Here is a 21,550-nt window from a genome sequence, read left to right on the forward strand (position 1 = left end):
ATATATATATATATATATATATATATATATATATATATATACGTTGTCTGGGTATTCATGCAATTGAACACGATACTTCTTGACCTCGAAGTTGAGTATTTGAACTCTCAGTATGATTCATGTTCTGTTTTATTTTATGCTCTCTTGACTTTATTTTATGATTTTGAAAAGGAAAGAAAGTATATATTTAGTTTTTTTTTTATATATAACATATAATATGATATTGACAGAGTTAATAGTATATTAAAATCAGAACTATTAGTCAGTTAATTATTAGTTTGCTTATATTTTATATAGGTCAAACATAGACTTTAAAAACTAAATCAAAAAACTTAAATTTAATAGATTTTAAGGACATGAGTTAATAATTTATAATATAATAATAATAATAATAATAATAGTATGAATATTCTTACATCTAAATATATTGGATCGCTAGAACGGTACTCGCGCAATATAAAAGATGTATTTCAATTTTAATGTTTTTCGATATTATAATATAATTTTATATGATACTGAAAAAACGATATTGTTTTTATTATTTTGAATAAAATATAAATTTGAAGGTATCATAAAATTTTGAAAAAAAAATGTATCAATTTTAGTATCAAATTAAATATTCAAAAGTTTTTGTTTTTTTGTATAATTTCTTGCATTCTATTTTTTATTATAATTTAATTTAGATTTAATAATAAAGTCATTTATTTTTTATTTAATAATATAATTTTTATATAATATTTAGTATTTTGTTAGAATTCAATAATTATCTTGAATATGTTTTAGATTTTTTATATTTAAAATGAGATACTAATCCAATATTTGATTATTTTTATCTGCAGTTAGTTACACAAATTCAAACATGAAACTTTAATAAATTGTACATACAAACAATTTATATATAATCTTGAATTTCAAGTAATATGCATCAATAAACAGTATTTAATGCATAAAAATAGTTTTTAGAAGTTTTTATCAAATGCTTTATAATATAATAAAGATATTATCATAAACTTGGTTAGAAATTTATAAAGAATATATCAATAAAACATCATTAACCAATTAGATACCTTGTAATTATACAAGTGATTGCATAAGCTTGTTCTTTTCAAGTTTAAGTGCTTTTTCATTAACATATATATATATATATATATATATAGAGAGAGAGAGAGAGAGAGAGAGAGAGAGAGAGTGTGAGAGAGAGAGAGAGGAGTGAATCAAGCCATTCAGATTAATAATTCTTTTTCTTTAATAAAAGTAATGTATCGTATCAACTTGCCAACCCAAAACCTTATTATAATTTTCACAACTTGTAATGGGTTGAAATTATTTCAAAGTGCCTTAATAAAATTGAGTTGTTTAAATGTTGCAAAATGTAAACCAAACATGTACATAGGGTGTAAATAAATGACGCTATTAATAAGCTCAAGTCAATCTCGAACATAAAAAAGAACTCGTTGAGCATAACGAGTCAAGCTTCACAATACTAATGTTTGACTCAACTCGTTCAAAAGCTCCGATTAAATTTTTCAAATCAAGTCAAACCATTCCATCGTACACTTTTTTTTTCGAGCTAAAAAAGCACATATATTCATAAATCATACAATAAAAATTCATCAAACTTGAATCAATAAACAAGTTAATCGATTGTGAGTTCGAACCCACAAACAAGCATCAAGTTCAAGCTCGAATTCAAATAACATTCGAAATTCGAGCTCAAGCACTACTTAAAAAAAAGTTATTCAAGCTCGAACCTAGTATTGTTTTTCAAACTAAGCTCAAACAACCTACTGCTCGACTCAACTCGTTTACACCTCTTTACACCCTTTTTTTCATCCCAAAAAAAAAAAAAACAAAATCAACAAGGTTTTACTTCTCACAATCTGGGTATGCCAAAGGGAGGTGGAGAAAAGGTATGGTCTCCCTTCAAAAGGATCAAATGGGCAAACCACACTTGTTTTCATTTGTATGTAATCAGCATCTAAAAAAGAAGTTTCAGCATATATCATCATCAACAGTACCAACAACCATCACCAAAATCATAAATTAGATCACTTCAATTTCACCAAAAAACAAATATTGTGAACAATAACCAACATGTAAAGGATAGGTTTGCCTCATCAACAAATACAAAACATTCAAAATTTTGACTAACATGTAACATCTTCTAGTAAAGAAAGAAAACGATGACAATATTTCAACGCTTACCACCACCACCTCCAAGTTTAGGTCCCTTACCTTTAGGCACATTGCCACCCTTCCCTTGAGTCTTTTGTTTAGATACTACCTCTGCTTTCTTTGCTTTCTTCTCATCCTTGGTTTTCTTAATCCTCTCCTTGATTTCTCTGCAATTTATATATAACATTATGTGCATACCTAATTTATCAAGTGATAACAATCATACATAGCAATAGACAGCAATTCATACCGAAGAGCTGCCTCCCTAGCAGCATCACGGACTTCTGGTTTCTCGGCTCTTTTCTTCTGAATAACTTCCAAGGTTGCACCAACGATAGCCCTAGAGTAAGGCTTCTTGGTAGCACGACGCCTCTTCCTAACCGCTTCTTGTGCAATGTCCTGTTGTATTTATTGGATTGAAGGGAAAGAGTAAGAAACCATTCAGATATTAACAACAGATTAACCAAAAAGCAAATTTCTTTTACCTTCTTGTGCTGCTTTCTGAACATGGCAGTCCATGTAAGCTTTGAGGGCTTCAGCTTATTGTGGAAGTACCTCTTGCATTTAGAATTTGCAAACAGGAAGACCTAAATTGGGAACAAGTACAAGTTTCAAACTTTTGAGGTTAGATAAAAGAAGCAAAACAGTGACCAAATTGTATGCAAATAACAACCCACAAATGCATACAAGAAACATACACTAATGAGTGGTTCATCAAACATGGAAAACAAATGAAATAATGTTTCTTTTATATACCTGAGAGTCAGACCGAATGAACCTAATGCCCCTGCCAGGATAAATCTTCTGGCCACTGAAACGGCAGAGCTCAGTCCTACATAGAAAGCAAATAAAATATCAAATTAGAACCAATACTAATAGCATCACTGAGAAACATCAAATACAGATGCACAATATGATGTGGTTATAATGATTAGAACTCATATACCATCCCCAATAGAATCTAAAACAAAAGACCAAATTTCAATATCCTATTGACAAACAACATAGGTTTTAGGGTGTAATTGTCACAAGTTAAATTACCCAAACACAATTTAGCCCTGAAAAACCAAACATATAAAAATGAAATATCGTCCCCGTATGAACAAGAAATCATGTGTACAGATACTGAGAAAAGCTCAAAATCGCAAAAGCATCTATCATTGGAGATTTAATGCAAGCATATCATTTAACTCCCAAGATCTGATCGATGGCTTTTCAAACCCTAGTATACCAACAAATCATGTACCAGTAATCTGGTTTCAAGAACATCTCACTAATTTAGGGGCTACTCAAAAAACGATAGTAATCTTATGAAAACGCATTTCCAATTATATATTCTGAGGGAACTGATGATATAACACTAAAGTCTAACAGATCTTCCGGTTCTTATCGACCAAACAACCAATAGAAGCTTGCAATACAGAAAAGATGGATGAAGGATTAGGTTTAATTGATCAAATACAATTAAGAAAGGAACGAGAGATTGAGAGAGATCATACTTGAGAACCATGGCGGCCGCAGCTTACCCTTCTTACGTGACGAAAATGAATAAAACCCTAGGACCCCCAATTCTCACGGTCATTATATAGCATACCAGCATCGGCATCATAACTAGTTCTAGGGATTTTAATTTTAACAATACATCCTTGTGGAAATAAAAATGGCGATTTTAACCCTTCATTTTTGTCTTATCTTTTTCGACCCTTTTACTTCCTCCCTTTTCTTTCTAAATACAATTAATTTACAGTATTTATATATGCACCACCAAACAATTTATTATTGTATTTACGCCACTATCTTTGTGTTTTTCTTTTATGAAGACTGTAACAATTTATTTTGAAAATTACAGTAAAGTACTGAGAATATGATCGAACGTTTATCATATCATGTTTTGGGTGATAAACATTCACACTATGTTCATTTTCGGGCAACAATTAGCATATATTCCATTAATTGATTGTAGTTTTGATGATGAGGCATAGTTATAGTTCGATTTTGTGTATAGTTTTGATTTGCACAAAGTTTTGGGTTTGTTTGTTCGATTGTTCACAACAATTTGGGTTTGTTGGTTTGTTTTTACAGTTTTGTGTTCTCCATCTCCAAAAGTAGATGAACAATTGATTTTGGAAACTTTTGTTATTCATCCTTTTCGATCTTCATCCCCAAATTTATATTATTTAGCTCTCTAAACTGATGTATTTTAATTGAATTTAAATGTGTTAAATACCATTAATGACATATTTTCGTTTAAATGAATGTTAATTATATGGTTTAGATGTAAATTTCGTAATAATGATGAATAAATTTGTGAAATTGTATAAATTATCTATAAATTCATCACTATAATTTTATAATTGGTAAAATAGACAATTTAAAAAAATTAAGAGATTTTTCAATTTACAAAAATAGACTGTCTTATTAATTTAGATTTCAGACTTCCGCATCATCTCTTATTAATTAGAAATAAAATAAGACTTCTGACTTCAGCACATCTTAGAAAACAAACAACACCTTAGTATTTACAATTAAATTGTTGATAGTACAACTAAACCTGAAGCATAACTCAAGAATAAATTATCTATGGCGTGTAACTCAGTTGGCCTGCTAGTCTCAACCGCTGAGTACATCAAAAAAATGTCTCTTACATTGGTGTCAGTGGAGGCAGATTGCCTATAGAACCGTTTACGGTTGCCAGTAATCAACTTTTTACCCAAAGAAGTCAAGAATAAATTATTATAGAGATAAACAATCAGATACCTAGTTTTAAATGTAGGAATATGTGCTTCATCTTTAACTTGGACACCATTGGAAGACTTGACATCCCAAACGAGAGTCATCGGTGAAGAAAATGGAGAGAAGAGGCAACGAAGAGGAAGATCGAAGTGAATTTACTGATTATCCTTCTGGGTTCGTATAGTTATGTTATGTTTTTTATTTCAAAATATTTCGTTTTACCAAATAATATATTATTTATAACAAAAACAATGGGTAAAATGCAATATTCAAACAAAATACTATCAAACGGTTATATTTTTATATTAAAATTATTTAGAGTCTTATCAATTTATCCGTTCAATTTTATCAAAAAATATCGTAAATTTCATGTCTTTTAAATCTTAAAATCATTAAAAAAAATTGCAACAGATTTAATGTTTTCATATCTATCTGATAGAAAAGGATCCCATGATCCTGGACCGATCTTACCTGGGATCGCAACTTTTCTGATCCAAATATATCTTGTCTTTACCACAAACGAATTTCCTTGATTAACAATAATTCTAGTTTTACCAATATTTGTGGGTTCCTTAATTTTCTTTCTTCTACATAAAAGGACGGTGATCGTCCACCTTTAATAAATTAAAATTTATAAACATTTTTTATTTTTTTAAAAAGAAAAACAGTTTTATAATAAAAATGATGACGTGGAAAGGTGAATCGTCTATTCGACCTTTGACCTCTGTTTTGGTGTGGAAATTATTGTGTGGATCACGAGAGGATGGTATTCCCCAAAACAAGAGTTGACATGTTTCATTATCATTTAAACCATTTGTCTGCGATTATTATGTGAGCCGACTAATTTCAGGGACGTTCATTTGTTTTGCAGGTAATCTAAAGTCATCGTATTTGAACTTTCGTGGCCATAAGAGGATTTTTGTTCCTCCTTTGATTTGAACTTGAGACCTCCTGACATTTTTGAATCGCAATTTTAATATCTATAGTTTGTTGTTTTTATTGATTAACTGGTTGTGTATCCGTGTAATGCGGCAGGATGTAAGGATTTTATTAAGAATATTCAATTTAAATGTCAAATTTTTTGCAGGATATCTATAAAGTACTTGTTAGTTCACATGTAAATACGAATATGCAATCACCACAATCATCATTAATTGATTACGATCCATATAACCTTGCAAATACAAAAACATCGTATTATGTTTCATGCATGACATAGATCTTTAACATATAATTAAAACAACATAAACATCAAGTTAAACAACCAACACTAAAGAGTGACATAATATCAAACTGAACATATTAAACTTCCAACCACAAGGGTAGTACCTGATTGGTTTGAATTTGACTCCAAATGTCAAAGGTACCAGGAGGTCTCAGGTTCAAATCCAAGTAGGAATAAAAAATCTCCTTATGGTCACGGAGGTTCAAATGTGGTGACTCCAGGCTATATGCAAAGCAGGTGGTTGTCCTGGGATTAGTCGGCTCGCATAGCGGGTTGAATATCCAGGTTAATTAAAAAAAACATATTAAGCTTCCAAAAAACTCGTACATACAAAACACCAAAAAAGTGATAAAGTTTCATACTCGTCCATATAAAACATCAAAAAAGTGATGAAGTTTCATATTCGTCCATACAACATCGGTCTAAATACTGCATCAATGTCAAACATCACCTGCTTGTTTTAAGTTAAGTTGGCATGCCGTAAAGTTAACCCATGACTCACACCTTTAATCCTTCAAACGTAGCCAAATTCTCCTATAACCTATGTTTTGGCTAAAAAAGAAAAGTGTGATGTCATAGAACCAACTATCCTCCCAAACAAGTTTCTCCAATTTCGTCATATAAGCGTTCATATCACCGTCCTCCGATGGTTTGTCAAAAATGGTTTTCACATGTGTCGTCACATGAGCCAACTCATCTTCCCTTACCAATGGTTGATTAGCTTTTCATTTTCTGGTTTGAGAATGAGAGGAACATTTCTGTGTCGGGCTAGATAGTTCTTGAGTTGAATTAGGTGGTCCTTGAATTGAAATAGGAGGTGCTTGATCTGAATTAACAGGTGTTTGTGTGGTATCCAAGCCTTGATCATCAACAACTAAAGACGGGTTAGAAAAATTAGTAGCACGCGAAGGATTATGAGAATCACACCAAGGTCCCCAAGTACCCATACTCGTGACCGTCACTCTATCAAAAATTTACGCACAAAGATTAAGATAAAGTAGTGGTGCATTCCTCAACTTGTCAGCATATTCACTCAACTGTTTATGAAAAAAGTAAAAACATATAACTAAAAGAAAATTTCAAAGAAATTAAATTACAAAACCAGAAAAAGAATTGACATTTGCATCTGCCTTTCACTCCTCTTCATATAGACTGAATGTGTTGTTTGTTGGGTTATTGACATTACCCGCTTTATTTCTTAGTCTAGACCATACAACGTATTTTCCTTTCAAATAATCATAATGATTCTTCATTTGTCTTTGATTGACAATGGAGTTGTGAGTGTTTTTTAACGTTTCCGTTATATTATTCCATGAGTGCATCTTAAGGCTACCGCCTTGGATTTCATTCATGGACATCTCTTGTAGACAACACTCCAAGAAGGTTTTTACCATGTTCTCTTTCCAACTAACCTTGATTTTTTGGGTTCCTATGATTGATCATACGATTCCATATATATGTCAAAAAGACCCAAACATTTCAAGGTCTTCATTATCCATCATGTTTTCAGTAACAAAGCATACAAAAACAAAAACACCAAAAAAACCAACAATATTGACGATAGTAACTAGAATTCTAAAGTATCCATGTCAAGAAATGATAAAGAAAGATCATAAACTATTGAGATCACTGAAACAAATTCCATCAAATATGTAGTCAAATCCAACGAAAATTGATCACATGGAATGAGGAATTAGACCTCTCAAAATAAAAATAAAAAAGAATAATGGTAAAAATAATGCTCAATATGCCTTTTTTAGAACAAGTTGTACACACAAGTGAAAGATGACAACAATTATGTAAAACAAGTTGTGCACAACAAGTGAAAGAACAAAAATAAAAATAAGTGTAAAAATGAAAAACAAACAAAATAGATAATCCTTGTCGAACCCACTTGTAACACCCTAAACTTAGATCATAAATTTTTGGCAAAAGTCTGGCATGACCCATTCGAAAACTCATGTTTTGCCATTTTTTTAACCTGTAAACATTTGCAAAAGTAATGATTGCAAAATAAATGGCTATACAAAAGCCACAATTACTAACTAGTCTTTATAAATACGACTATCTACAAGGTATGATGCTTCTTGATTTAACCCATTTAGATGTACTTGTGCCAGCGAATTTGAGTTTTGTTAAATTCCGTTGCCTGGTTTCTGTATTAAAATTTTGAAATCTGAATCAATAGTTTGTTTTTTTTAAACTAACAAGCCTGAATATGTATAACCGTCTATTTTATCCCTAAAAGTGAGACCCATAGAAAGAGACCTTTGCACGAAAAAAAAATTGAACAAATCTTTTAATTCCAAAGTGAGACACATAAAAAGCACAATGGGTAGTTTCATATGAATCAATGGGTATAATACAGAGGCAGACTAGTTGGTCAAAAAACTTTTTGGATACATGCCTTCTGTGTTCCATATCAAAATAGAAAAAAAGGGATATGCTTCAAAGTTTTCAAGCTCCTAAAATCTATATTTGTGGTTAAAAAGTTCATGAAACTTACAACTAAAGATTTATGAAGCATTCATACAAGAAACATGAAATTGACATCCTTGAAATCTGCTAAAATTATAACCAAAAAGGAAAAAGGATAAACAATAAAACCCGTATAAATGAAGTTAGGGGCTGACCATATAATGGTTAAAGAAGATCTGAGTAGCACCAGTGGATTTGGTGGCACCAAGAAGAGAAGAAACACTATCAGAATATCTCTTCGGTGATAAGAGAAGTTCCAAGATTCTTTAAGGATGAATCAATGATGGCCTTCTTCTTCTTTAGATGCCCATATGAACACTGCTATTACTTTACCTGCTCTTACACCATCAGCTAGAGCAAGGTTATCTTCTACGCTTAGATCTCTCCTAAACCATACTATATATATTAACAAGAAAAATGTAAATAACACTTTGGAATGCTACAAGGATGAACATCGGAACATGTATGTTTCACTGCAAAATTGCAGTGCAAGAAACATCTGGGCAATAATTTAAAAAGGGAATTCACCAAATACAAATCAAATTTGCACATGTCGTAATTTGTAAGATTACATCACAAACATACATTCTACACAATCAATTCCATTATGAATTGTGTTGAAGAGATGAGGCACGAGGAGGGATGAGGCGGGAGAAGTGAGGAGGAGCGAGTAAACAGATGAAAACCTAATCGCACGTTTTAGGAAGGGCACACTCTAGAAACACAGGAACTGACTGGGGTAAGCATCATTTTGGAGTTGACATAGTAGGTTTTTGGTCAGTATGGTCATATTTTAGTCAGATTTTAATTTTGGTAAACATACTGACTACTGATCGAGTCAGTCCAATCAACAGCTAATAAACAGCCCTTAAATCTCTAGGATCCAAATAGATAGTAACAATACACACTTAAATCAAATAAAACATTTGTTGTGCATTATATTTCTATTTTTGATCAACAAAATCATAATATCTTGAATTTAAAATTCTCAAATAATGTCTATGATAAAAAAAGATATATGTTTATTAATTAATAAAATTTCAAATTTACAATCAATAGTAAAGTGAATAAGGAATACCATCCATCACAAAATCAAAAGTTAAAGATTTAATATTTTAATATTCAATATTTAGCATTTAATATTTATTTTGAAACAGGGAATAAAAATCATATTTTATAATCAGGGTCGTCCTTTAACATGTTAAATATGAGATTTTGAACAGGGCCTTCGAAATTTTGGGACCCAAATTTACATGTATTCAGGGTCTTTTTATCGACCTGTATAAAAGTATAGCCGGAATTATTTATGTTCAAACCTTTAATCGTTTGGTTTTAGGTTAAAATCATTAATGGTTTATGTTTAGTTTCAGATTGTTAATCATTTTAAGTTTAGTCTAGTTTTATTCTTAACATACATTGTCTGTTATCTCATTTATATAATATAATCAAAAGTTTTAAATATAACAAGGTCTCCAAACAAATTAAAACGTCATTGTTTATAACAAGATACGTACATGATTTTTTGTAACCGTTTGCAAGATATTTTGGTGGAAAGCCAAAAATATCTCTTTGAGTAAATATCAATTTAATGACACTTTTTTAACTTAGAAAATAAATGATGCTCGGATATTTTCTCTGACGGTTCGCCTTCACAATTCTCGCCAGTAAGAAGCTGTATGGTAATCGCTCCTCCACCAATCCTGACCCTCCACAAATGCTCCTATGACACGTGTAAATTCCTTTGGGCGCGTGTTACACACCCACCTGCGTTAGCGCGTGGCATTTACATTTAGCATTTCGTAGCGTGAAAAAAGGCCTAATAATAAAGCGAGACAACTCCATTATAAAAGGCGGATCTGCAATATCTCCAAGCGGAGAGAATCACTTCGACGATAAATATCTTCCGACGGTCGACCAAATTCGTGGTGGTTGTAATGGATGCTAATAGAGCTAGTAAAAGTTGTCGATGGACAAACGATAGGCACCTTCATTTTTTGAAATCTGTAGAGGCTACGTTCGTTCGAACAGTACTAGAGGACGGCGGTGGTGGCGGTCGTCTTCTTCGGATGGATCGGTACTTGCCGGATAGTTGCGAATCGACTTTAGACTCGAAGACGACGAGTTGTATGAAGCGAAGAAAAAGGCATTTTCCGTCAGGTATGTTTGATGATGCAAAAAGCGGATCGGTTCATCGGCCATTTAGTGTTTGTTAGTTTTGATAAAATTTTAAAATAATACTTGTGCAAAACATGATTTTGTTGTGTAAACAAAATTTGTATGAAGAACATAGATCACAATCTAATCATTTGATCAAATATAGTTTTAAACATTATATTTGTATTTGCGTAATTGCATCCAGTTAGTGTTGCTAGTTTCCTTCTTAAGTTTCCAGTAGTCGTTCCTCCTGTCCTGGAGAAGATTTTGATTGCAAAAGTAAGGGAGAAAACATTGAAAGTTCAGTTAGATCTTGCATTTTTGAATACAAATTGCAGATGAGATTGAATTTTACAACTCAAATTTGTTTCAATAATACATTTTCATTCATCGCAACGACGGATCTTCAATTATTAAACAACCACTAGATGTTAAAGAAGAGAAAAAATAAAAGTTAATTAAGGTGACAAAAATATACGATAATTACAGTGCTTATTGGTTTAACTCATCTACATGAGGATAAGGAAAAGATATTTTGAGGCTGCCATATTTGATATTTTATTGGTTTTAATTTAATAAAAGCGTTTCCAATTAATTAAATTATGTATTGTTTGAATATGATTAGATAATTTGGAAACGAGCATAAGAGTCAGAAGATTACGCCTCCATCCATTCTATCCTTCATCTCAAGACGATCAGGTATTATTATTATTATTATTATTATTATTGTTATTTTAATCATTATTAAATATCGATGGTTACATATATAAACTTAATTCGTTGTTAAAAATCACAGGTAGTTCCAGAGATAAAACCGGCAAACATTAATGATAAAAAGTGGAGCAATTCGTCATCGTCATCCTCTTAAAAAGCATGCATGCATCATTCAATTCACCGATGGAGATGAGATTTTGTTTTTGATGTAATGTAGGCAACAACGAGTTGCTGCTAATTGTTTGGATATTTAAATTACTTATTAATTAATTAATTAATTAATCCATTGATATATAAAATCACCAAATTCATTATATCGTTTTCTTAGATATTTTAGCAAACAACCAAACCCTTAAAGATCTCTTGCTATTTAAAATGAAACATTCAATTAACGTTTTATATTTTTTTTTTCAATGTAAAATTAATTAATATAATACAAAATTATTTTTGGGTGTTACGAGAGACTACAAATTTTGTATTTATTTTATTTATTAATATTTTTGAGCTATTATAATATACTAAAAAAATTGAACCCATATTTTTTGTGGGTCGACCTGCTCTCCTAGGGACGGCCCTGCCTCTCATTAATTTCTTGGTGGCTATTATAAAAAATGATTCAATTAAGGGTAAATATATGTGATCACTAAATAAATTATTAGATAATTATTTTGACATGATTTCACTTGAACGAAAGTTGCATCTATTAACTTGAAATATATGTGGTAATAAAAATTAGTTTCAAATGTGTGTGTTGACGATAAAGTTATAGATTCGATCAAATTTAGTCTAAAAGTCAGATACTTTACAAACAAAAAGTATATGAAATGATAAATCAATTAAATAACATAAAATAAGAATGATGATAATGTATTTGTGAGTGCGGACAGTGAAGGTAGGAAAATATTTATGACTTATATGATCTTCGATCGATTCTTACGAGTGTTTCTAACCAATCTTAGTCGTAGTTGGTCCCCTTTTTTTGAAAAAAAATTGTAACTGGCCCCTAAAGCCTGGTCCTTTCAATCGGATATTTTTAAAAGATATTTATTTTTTATATTTTATATAAATATATATTTTATTAACTGTTCTGTAAAAAAATTATATTTATAATTTGTATTTCAAGCAAACTAATTTTTAAATATTTAACATACAACAATTTAAAAAAAATTACTTTGTTAACCGGATCAAATATTTAATTTATCGATAACTAAAATATGAGAAATATGGGTTCAAGAAAAGGACAATTGCTTATTTCAAGTTTTGACAGTGTTATGATTTGTACGAATCAAACAATTATTTATACTCATACAAAATGATGAAATGGTTCAAGAGTACTGTCATATGAATGATTTAATGTGATATAGGAGACGTAACCATTGCATGGCTGCAAATCACTTATCGATATCTTTTCTTTAGATTTTGGGAAAAGTACAAAAATGAAGGCTTGTATGCACATTTTAAAATAAATATAGTATTTAATTATATATAATATAATGATAAAAAGACAAAATATCGTGTGAGAAGTAGAGTTAAGTTGAGAAGTGTAACAAAGAAGATTTTGAGCAGGTTTGATGAGGACATCATAAGTTTAAGTGAGGGAGATTGTAATAACTCATCCCACATTGATGGAAAATGGGATTTGTGAGCTCTCTGTAAGGATCAAGCAATGACTATCAATAACTTGCATTATGGTTTTTAGTTGGATTCGAAATTATTGGGTCAACTTGTTGTTTTGGGCTTTGGGGTGTTACATGTATTGAACAAATTGTCTGAAATATGTAAATGACCACTTTACCCTTATATATCAGAGTTTCAAAAAACATCATATATTTCTTTTAGACATTTTATCGAACATCTTGTTTACGGTTTTCATTTACCAACTTTAGCATTCATAGTACAAAGTTTATCACCTTTTATGTATTTACATTTACATATTTATGTTGATTAAAGTCGTTTTTCATGTATGCCTCAATAATTAAACCCAGATGTAGAAGCCAAGCTCGAGACCAAGATGTGAGAAGCCAAGATTGAAAATCATCGTTCCAACTAATCTCTATGTGGACGTGTGGTGGGATGCTTCGTTGTTGAGAGTCTGGATTTCTTTTTCAAAAAGAGGTAGAAATAGAATAAAAATGGTTGTATCTATAAAGGTTACCTCTGGAGCTGTTGCATTAAGCCATCCGCTTAATAAGCAAGCCACAAACAAACAGGTGAAAATAGTTGCACGAATAAGTCATATGCTCCATTAAGTTCTTTCCAAAGAGCCTCTAACACTTATTAATGAGCACTTACTCCATAAGTATATGATAAATGACGCTTTTAAAAATAATAAAACTTTGATATAACAATTTTTTATCATTTTTATTAAAGATTGTTATATTATTATTCAATATATTAATCGTCATAAATAAGTATAACGATTTTAAGAATGTTTTTGTAAATTACATAAAAGTTAAAATTATATGTTCTTTTTGTTTCATAAATAATAAAGCTTTGATATTAATTAACTAAGATATGTAAGATCGATCAACTTTGTTTATTAATATTATATGTAATGGTTATTTGAAGTCATCACTTCATGTAAATATTTTCCAAAATTTGTATTTGGTTATACAAATCCAAAAAAAAAACAAAAAATTTGACATTTGAAATCTATTAATTAACATTCTCTATTATTTAGTTTTTTTTTTAATATCTGATTTATATTGATTAACATATTATATTACTACTGAGTTGTTTTAAATATATTATGCAATGTTAAAATTTATTAATTTTTAAACATGTCTTTTTTGGTAATTTTAGATTTTTCAACTATCTTATCAGTTAGTTTCTGTCAGATATATTTAGTTCATTTTATCAAGTAGTTTGCCAAACATAGCAGGCTACCTAGGCACGAGAATGGTGAGGGGATGAGGCGAGGACCTCAATCCCCGTCCTAGTCCCCGATTACTTATCTCTATCCCCGTCCCCATCCGCATGCCCGCCGGGGAATATAATCACATCCCCATCTCCAACGTCGAAACAAGGATTTTTTTTCCGTTTATATAGGTTATTTTAAATTAAATATGTGAGAGAGACCATACGTATTTAAATCTCAAACATTTTCAATAAACCTAAAATCAAAATGAATTTAGTTTAATACAAAAAAACCACGAAATCAAGAACTAATAACCTAAAACCAAAAAAAGATTTCAATTTAATCCAAAAAAACTTAAAGTCACATGTACCAAAAGATATCGAGTAATATAAAACCATATCAAGTAATATACAAAACTTATCGAATAATTTTATTTTGACTTGACATCCAAAATATTACATATTAACATCCAAAAAGTAACAAATTTTAAATTATAAACCTAGTTAGAAAATATGAAATTATGAATTACCTTTTTAATTGAAATAAATAATGTACATATATGTGTGCATATAGCAAGCTACCTTTTTAACTTTTTGATTTTTTATCCTATTTATGGCGTTAGTTCTATATATTTAATAATTTTATAGACGGTCTGAATGACATAAAATGCAACTTTATCTTTTATGTTTTGTTTTGTTTTAGTAAAACTCCAATGGAGAATTACAAGGTGGATTTATAGCGACGATCAACTTTACCAATTGCATACATGTAAAAGAACAAACGACAAACAATAAACACTAATTTTTCATAATTTTAAAAAACAATAAACACTTTCTTTCAAATAATAGCCTTAGAATTTTCTATTACAAATCAAAATCTTTTAAAAAATTTGTATTTAATTTTAACAAATTTTCTATTTTAGAGATTTTAATATTTATTATATTATTAAAATATTTTATACATTTATCATCTCAATATACTTTAAAAAATTATATTAAATAATAACAATTTAATGCATGAATGAAATTGTTATGTCTCTGTGTAGAAAGTTTTAGATAATTTTTTAAATGTAAAGTTTTCCCTATTTAAGACAACAATATAGAGAATTTGTTGAGACAAAATAAAAAACAAAACCTCTCCCTCTGCATTGCCTAAAATTAGATTATTTGACAACAACCCTACTAACCGACATCAGATTAAGGATTCATTTACCAAACACTTGTGAGGATGGAGCAGAATACCTAGAGGCGTAAGACAACTATATGTAAGAAACTTGGCAAAATGATCAGTAACTAAGACGAATCTAATATGAATTAAACAGAAAATATTCAAAAAACAGTGTTCTCTTTATCCCTCCAGCCTAGGAGGAAAGATCATGCTTTTAGACGAGAACCAAAAACCATACCCTGTAAGTGGCATAGCAAAGATAAAAAATCTTACCCATGACTTACCCGGTTAGCGCTTATCCGTTAAGAGACACTTACCGACAAACAATTTTGATAGCCAAGAATGTCATACCCGATTCAGTGAGGACGGTGACTTTTGACAATAAACACTTACCTGGTAAACATTTGGTAAAACGGCCCCTAAGGTTCCATTGAACAATCATCCTCATGGGTCGGCTTGGATTGGATTTGTTTAAACAATAATAAAAATAGGAAGGTGGGAAAAATGATTGAGTTTGGCATATGAAGATGCTTATTTACAAGAGACCTTTGTATCATGCAAAAATATCAGCACCGGAATCATAATCCAACACAATAATACTTCTTTCTAAAATCTACCTCATTTTCTCATTTCAGCAGCAGCAGCAGCATCTGTAATGTCTATGTCTTCCAAACCGGTTGCCAATGATGAAGAAGAACCACACTTCCCATTTCTTTTCTCCCCTCCATCCTCATCAGATGACAACGACTCATCTTCATTTAACGAACCCCTTTTCCTCTGCTGCATTTCTTTCACTTTACGGAACTCATCATAGTGAGCACGTCTCTGCTCTCTAAACCAAGCGCTGCTTTTCCCCGTTTCAGAATCTGTTCATTATTCCACAACTCACTCTTCTCATCTACAATAATTATAGACATTTTCTCAAATAATAGAAGATATATTCACCTTCGTCATCATGATCCATGTAATCTGCTTCATCCTCCGATGATGTCCACCCAGAACGTCGCAAATTATTGCTACTACTAGAAGACGATGCCACATCATTCAATGCAGACCGAATTGCTTCAGCATGCACGCTACTATCACCCTCAGAACCCCGTATTGGAGACAAAGATCCTGCAAACATAGGGTTTATTAGCTCACCTGACACCAACAAATGTATTCTCAAAAACAATTGCACATTTTCAATTTCAGAAAACAAATCTTGCAATAACATTCAAGTTGTTGGCAAGATGGATTTCTTTTCAAAAGCAATATATAGGTATTCCGAGAACATGCAAGAGTATCAATTTATGCTTTATTTTCTTTGGCTTGCATATTAGAGCATTAAATGTTAAAAGTAAAAGCATGGTCCACTGAAATAGTTAATAGATAGGATTCCCTTTGGTATCCTTTATCCTTGTATGAAAAAGTTGAGAGAGACAACAAGAGAGTTCCATCCAAAACAACAATGCCGATTACATTTTCCCATTTTATAACATGCACATGGAGTTAAGGACAGTGTATGTCTATAGTTTCAACATTTCCACTCCCAACAGAAAAAGAAAACTGGAGTGAAACAAGAGACAAAGGCTCTTTTGATCATGCTCCCAAGTTAGGTTTGCAAAGTTTACTTCATTAAAATTCAACACATCTTGGAGATGAGTAGAGAGGGAGCAAGGGAAGGAAGTTTTTTGGTAGGGCCATATGTGGCACGTAACTATCCTATTTTGTCATGATGAAAGAAGAAAGTGAGATGCTCTATTACGAAAACATGGAAATTTGATCTGCAATTCCCATTGTTTTCTTTCCGTTCTAGAAATATATAAATACATACAAGGATTTCTGACTTTGGCATCCCAAAATAGATATAGACACAAATCACTAGCATCCAGCTGTCGTGCATTTAATAAATTGATATAATACTAAGATAACCTCATTAAAATCTCAGCATGTCTCTTTTTTTCTTATTATGAACTTTCATGATGTTGTGCAAACTTTCAATATAAACATTGAATAACAAATATTACGACAAAACAAAAAGAAAAAGGAAGGAAGACTACATCATCATTCTAGACTACGATAGACCACTGTTCAGTGTAATAGTGAAAAATTTGTACATCAAAGCTACTAACATCTTCAGAAATAGTGAACTTAGGACGTCACTCTTAAAGCAACGGCTAAACCATTAGGTTATGCTTTACCACAGTTTGTCTAACACACATAAGGAAGGACAATCAGTCAGCAAGATAAAAATGACATAACTAACCTCTGACCTAGAAAAAGCCAAAATAATACTTGCAACATACATAAATTTGAGTGGCAGAGAAGACATATTAGTTTACCATCAACATCAACCATAGGATGATATGGAGTCTTTGGTTCGGTAATTTTTTGCCTTACAGGTTTATTTGCTTCAATTTCTCCCAGATTTGCTTCATCCCATCTCACACCTTTCCTACTGCAACAGAGATGATCATACAAGGACAGATCCACAACATCAAAAAACAATTATGAAATTCACAACTGTATCCAAAAAAGGGCATCTATTGAACATATGAAACAGGTGTAGACATCAGTAAAGATGGATGGTCTCTTACAGCATCTGTGAATTAGAGATGGGAATAAAAAAGCTCCAATCTTAGAGATAAAAGGGATTTCACATTTTTGGATCAAGAGAATGCATACACCCCCTTGCTGGCCCATACAACCAATGGTAAGGGAGAGGGTGAATAATAAACAGATGGTCTTCATTGGGTTAGTACCATTCATCCTGCATCTAGTCTGCTTCCGGGGGAGTTTAGGTTGCTATATTTTGCCTTGAACTAAGAAAGCATTGATATTTACGTACATAAAAATTCTGCTTTCAGGTAGCTATAGAGAGGTAGTCTCCTTTCCCTCTTTCTATCCTAAATAACAAGTTTGGTGCCTTCATTTGTCCAAGTTCTTTACACACAAAAGTATACATCAGCAAGAACAGAAAAATGTTGACTGATAATTAAAGGGATTCCACCAGCATGTAACTTGTGAACCTGTGTACAAAGCTCTGACCTATATCCATTCTCAATATAAACTTGACTAATTTTCTGCTCACAGTGGCAACTATTGCCCTAATGTACATCTCTTACCGATCATTGAATACAAAAGCAGTCAACTCACTTACTCAGACAAAGCTTAAGGACAGAAGCAGAGCTGACACCATCTCTAGATCAACCCATGTGCTTAGTCTCATCATTGAAGGGTTATAGCCCTGCATAAAGACACCCCACAAGAAGATAACCTCTACAATGTAATCACACTAGTGAATAGTGATAAGTCCAAGCACTCCATCCATTCCTTGACCACGTGATTCTAAAGGCATCTTCTTGCACAACATCATGAAAGTTCATAAGACGCAACTACAACAAGCTCTGTATCCTAAACTAGTTCAGGTAGGCTATAAATGTACCCAAAAGAAAATGTGTATCAAGAGTTTCAAAAAACCAGATATGAATATAAGTTCGGATCTTGATTAGTTAGCAATTACTGATAGAACAGGATTCTATGGTCAGTCAGTGACCCCTGGATGCCGAAGGCGTCCTTGGGGTAATCTCATAGTTCCTACGCGATCCATAGGATTAATTGTGGATACAACACAAAAAAGTTTTTTATTCTTAATTAATTAACCCTCATCGGGGAGTGAAATAGAACATRAAACCGTAAGCTCCCAAGCAGTGGTCAGAGGACAAAATGACAAGATGAGGTGCCCTGGGCACCCCCATTAGATAGAATTATAGATAAAGTGAAACATATGCTATATCTATCAGATTCACATGAGGTGAACCAGTAGTCATCAACATATTTTGTCTCATCCATAGTTCTATCTAGCGAACAATCTTCACGTGAAAATAAAGACCAAGAAAACATCATCACAAGAAAAGATGTATTATTATCTTACAAGGCATGTATCAACGAGTTTTACCTCATATCTCCTCTTGTTCACCTGAGACCTAAATTTCGCCAGTATCTGAGCAACCTGATTGCAGAGGGAAAAAATTTAAAAAAAAAAATCAGTCACATTGTTCTCTAACAGATTTTGGCTATTTTAATGATAAGAAGGCAACAACAACAGAATTTATTTGTGAAGCTTGGGTATTTGGACTTAATTGAGGGAACCCCGTATACTGTATACTAATGATCTAATGCATAAAAGGGATCACCGGAAACAAGCAGCAAAAATACGCACACAAAGACAGAAGACCTTTATGATTTTTGATGTAGAAGCACTGTTACTGTAGCCATATAACAAAACAACGATATTTGTTAACTTACAACACTAAATGCTATCGGAAAGTGCATTAAAGCCCAAAAAGTGCAAAATGGGATGAGCAACCTATGGAGATATTTATCTTGTTTTCACAGAACTTCAAGTTTTATGATCAACCCCAATACCATATCTTTAATTGATCAAAGGCTTTGACATAAAGGACCACCTTCAAGATTATACAATTATCCTCAACTGTTTTCACTGGTGGTTGAAATCTAATCGCTGAGTGGACATAATCACGAAGTTGATGTGTGTAAACATGAATTACAGAAATAGTGCTTATCCTTCTTCAACCCGCTATCTCATTAAGAGATGATTAGGGTCATGCTTGTAAAGCTTTTGGCATTCTGGATAAACAACAATCGCTCAAAACCCAAGTTATTCGCGTGTAACCAGAAGAATGTCATCTGAATGGCATAAGAGATAAGACAGTGAATTAAGCCTGCAAAAAGCACGAATTCCACTTGAGTTCATACATTAAGACATTAATAGGTCATGCCTGTAAAGTTTTTGGCAATCTGGATAAACAACAATCGCCTAAAAACCTAAGTTATTCGCGTGTAACCAAAAGAATGTCATCAGAATGGTATACGACACTGAATTAGACCTACAAACATCACCAATTCCACTCGAGTTCATACATGAACAAAAACAATCGATAAGACCTAAGTTGCATCCATATAAGAAACCACGTAAAGAAAACAAATTAAGAAGCACCAAGTCGAACATCATAAACAGATTCTCCTGCCATAAACACGATATGAAGGAGAAAATTAGGAGGGAGACGTATGGATCGAACATCATTACCGAAGCGAAAGGAAATGATTGCGCCGTTGAGACGGCGGCGAGACACTCGCCGGTGGTGGTTGTTGCTCGAAATATAGATTCGCGAAAATAACGATTAGCCCTATTTTCCTTCTTATATTTGCTTTTCCAATTTTGCCCCCATATAGTTCCGATGCTTTTTTACTAAAAAGGTGAACAGATTTTGTTGGTCAAAATTCTTCAATTTTTATGTGCTTTTTATCGGATAATACATTATTTTTAGAGTAAATTACAGATTTGGTCCCTATGGTTCGGTGGTTTTTACAAAAATGTTTCTTCAACTTCATTTATTACAACTCATGGTATGTTGTTCTATAACGAACTGGTCCCTCCCTCTGATGGTCATTCAATTCATCCGTTAATGTTGAGAACATTTTCGTACTTTTTTTTGTCTTTACTCAAGGGACCAATTTCGTACAAACCACACAAATCACAGAGACCAAATCCATGATTAAGCCTAAAAAAAATTAATTTTTCTATTTTGAATTTATTATATTAATTAATTATTATACTTTAATTTTTTCCTAAAAAATATGTATTATGTATACACACACATATATATATATATATATATATATATATATACTAGTTGTGTACCCGCGCAATGCGGCGGGAGCCATGAATTTTAACGATAATATAGGTTACACTTGATCTTTACATATTAATACAATTTGAATAAATAAGAGTTATGGTTCTAATTACAGACTATCGATGAAAAAAATTGTATGACAGTTTAAAATCCAATATATGTAAAATTCAACATATTTAAATGACTCCACAAATGTGTTCGATTTACACCAAGAGCAAAGAACCAAAAAACTTGAGTTTTAAGATAAACACTCAAAACCAATAAAGAAAACWACAAATTTGACAGATCATAAGCTAAAAAAAGACCCAAAAAAATGGGTTTTATAATGAAATTTCAACTGCTTACCCT

General features: G+C 31.8%; 3 protein-coding genes across 4 annotated transcripts; 1 reads left to right on the forward strand and 2 right to left on the reverse strand.

Annotated features, from left to right (window-relative positions):
* Positions 1 to 2,027: 2,027 nt before the first annotated feature.
* Positions 2,028 to 3,762, reverse strand: LOC112509475 (60S ribosomal protein L24). The gene is made up of 5 exons (XM_025114455.1): positions 3,675 to 3,762; positions 2,932 to 3,007; positions 2,661 to 2,762; positions 2,426 to 2,574; positions 2,028 to 2,342 (listed from the first exon to the last, which is right to left on the reverse strand). The coding sequence occupies exons 1-5, from the start codon at positions 3,683 to 3,685 to the stop codon at positions 2,195 to 2,197; spliced, it is 486 nt and encodes a 161-aa protein (XP_024970223.1). The 5' UTR covers positions 3,686 to 3,762; the 3' UTR covers positions 2,028 to 2,194.
* A 6,698-nt stretch (positions 3,763 to 10,460) lies between these two features.
* Positions 10,461 to 11,769, forward strand: LOC112510041. The gene is made up of 3 exons (XM_025115300.1): positions 10,461 to 10,768; positions 11,391 to 11,464; positions 11,562 to 11,769. Exons 1-3 carry the CDS (start codon positions 10,546 to 10,548, stop codon positions 11,631 to 11,633), a joined length of 369 nt encoding a protein of 122 aa, XP_024971068.1. The 5' UTR covers positions 10,461 to 10,545; the 3' UTR covers positions 11,634 to 11,769.
* Positions 11,770 to 15,972: 4,203 nt separating this feature from the next.
* LOC112508501 (protein phosphatase inhibitor 2-like) lies at positions 15,973 to 20,741 on the reverse strand. Of its 2 annotated transcripts, none has more exons than XM_025113131.1 (5): positions 20,596 to 20,741; positions 19,444 to 19,497; positions 17,828 to 17,943; positions 16,449 to 16,619; positions 15,973 to 16,369 (listed from the first exon to the last, which is right to left on the reverse strand). In XM_025113131.1, exons 2-5 carry the CDS (start codon positions 19,446 to 19,448, stop codon positions 16,122 to 16,124), a joined length of 540 nt encoding a protein of 179 aa, XP_024968899.1. In that variant the 5' UTR covers positions 19,449 to 19,497; positions 20,596 to 20,741; the 3' UTR covers positions 15,973 to 16,121. The 2 variants fall into 2 exon arrangements, with proteins under 2 accessions (XP_024968899.1, XP_024968900.1); XM_025113132.1 differs by lacking the exon at positions 20,596 to 20,741 and adding an exon at positions 19,955 to 20,578.
* Positions 20,742 to 21,550: the final 809 nt, after the last annotated feature.

The sequence above is a fragment of the Cynara cardunculus genome (genome assembly GCF_001531365.2).
Source record: "Cynara cardunculus var. scolymus isolate 2C chromosome LG 3, CcrdV1, whole genome shotgun sequence".
Classification (NCBI taxonomy): domain Eukaryota; kingdom Viridiplantae; phylum Streptophyta; class Magnoliopsida; order Asterales; family Asteraceae; genus Cynara; species Cynara cardunculus.

Bases quoted from the DNA above. Each gene is read 5' to 3' on its own strand.
- LOC112510041 (XM_025115300.1), top strand. From the start codon at position 10,546: ATGGATGCTAATAGAGCTAGTAAAAGTTGTCGATGGACAAACGATAGG. The intron at 10,769-11,390 runs GTATGTTTGATG...GAATATGATTAG, and splicing joins AAAAAGGCATTTTCCGTCAG to ATAATTTGGAAACGAGCATA. The intron at 11,465-11,561 runs GTATTATTATTA...TAAAAATCACAG, and splicing joins CTTCATCTCAAGACGATCAG to GTAGTTCCAGAGATAAAACC.
- LOC112509475 (XM_025114455.1), bottom strand. The intron at 2,763-2,931 runs GTATATAAAAGA...TTCCCAATTTAG, and splicing joins TCATTCGGTCTGACTCTCAG to GTCTTCCTGTTTGCAAATTC. The intron at 2,575-2,660 runs GTAAAAGAAATT...TAAATACAACAG, and splicing joins TCAGAAAGCAGCACAAGAAG to GACATTGCACAAGAAGCGGT.
- LOC112508501 (XM_025113131.1), bottom strand. The intron at 16,620-17,827 runs GTAAACTAATAT...CTATGTTTGCAG, and splicing joins TCCTATGGTTGATGTTGATG to GATCTTTGTCTCCAATACGG. The intron at 16,370-16,448 runs GTGAATATATCT...AATAATGAACAG, and splicing joins CATGGATCATGATGACGAAG to ATTCTGAAACGGGGAAAAGC.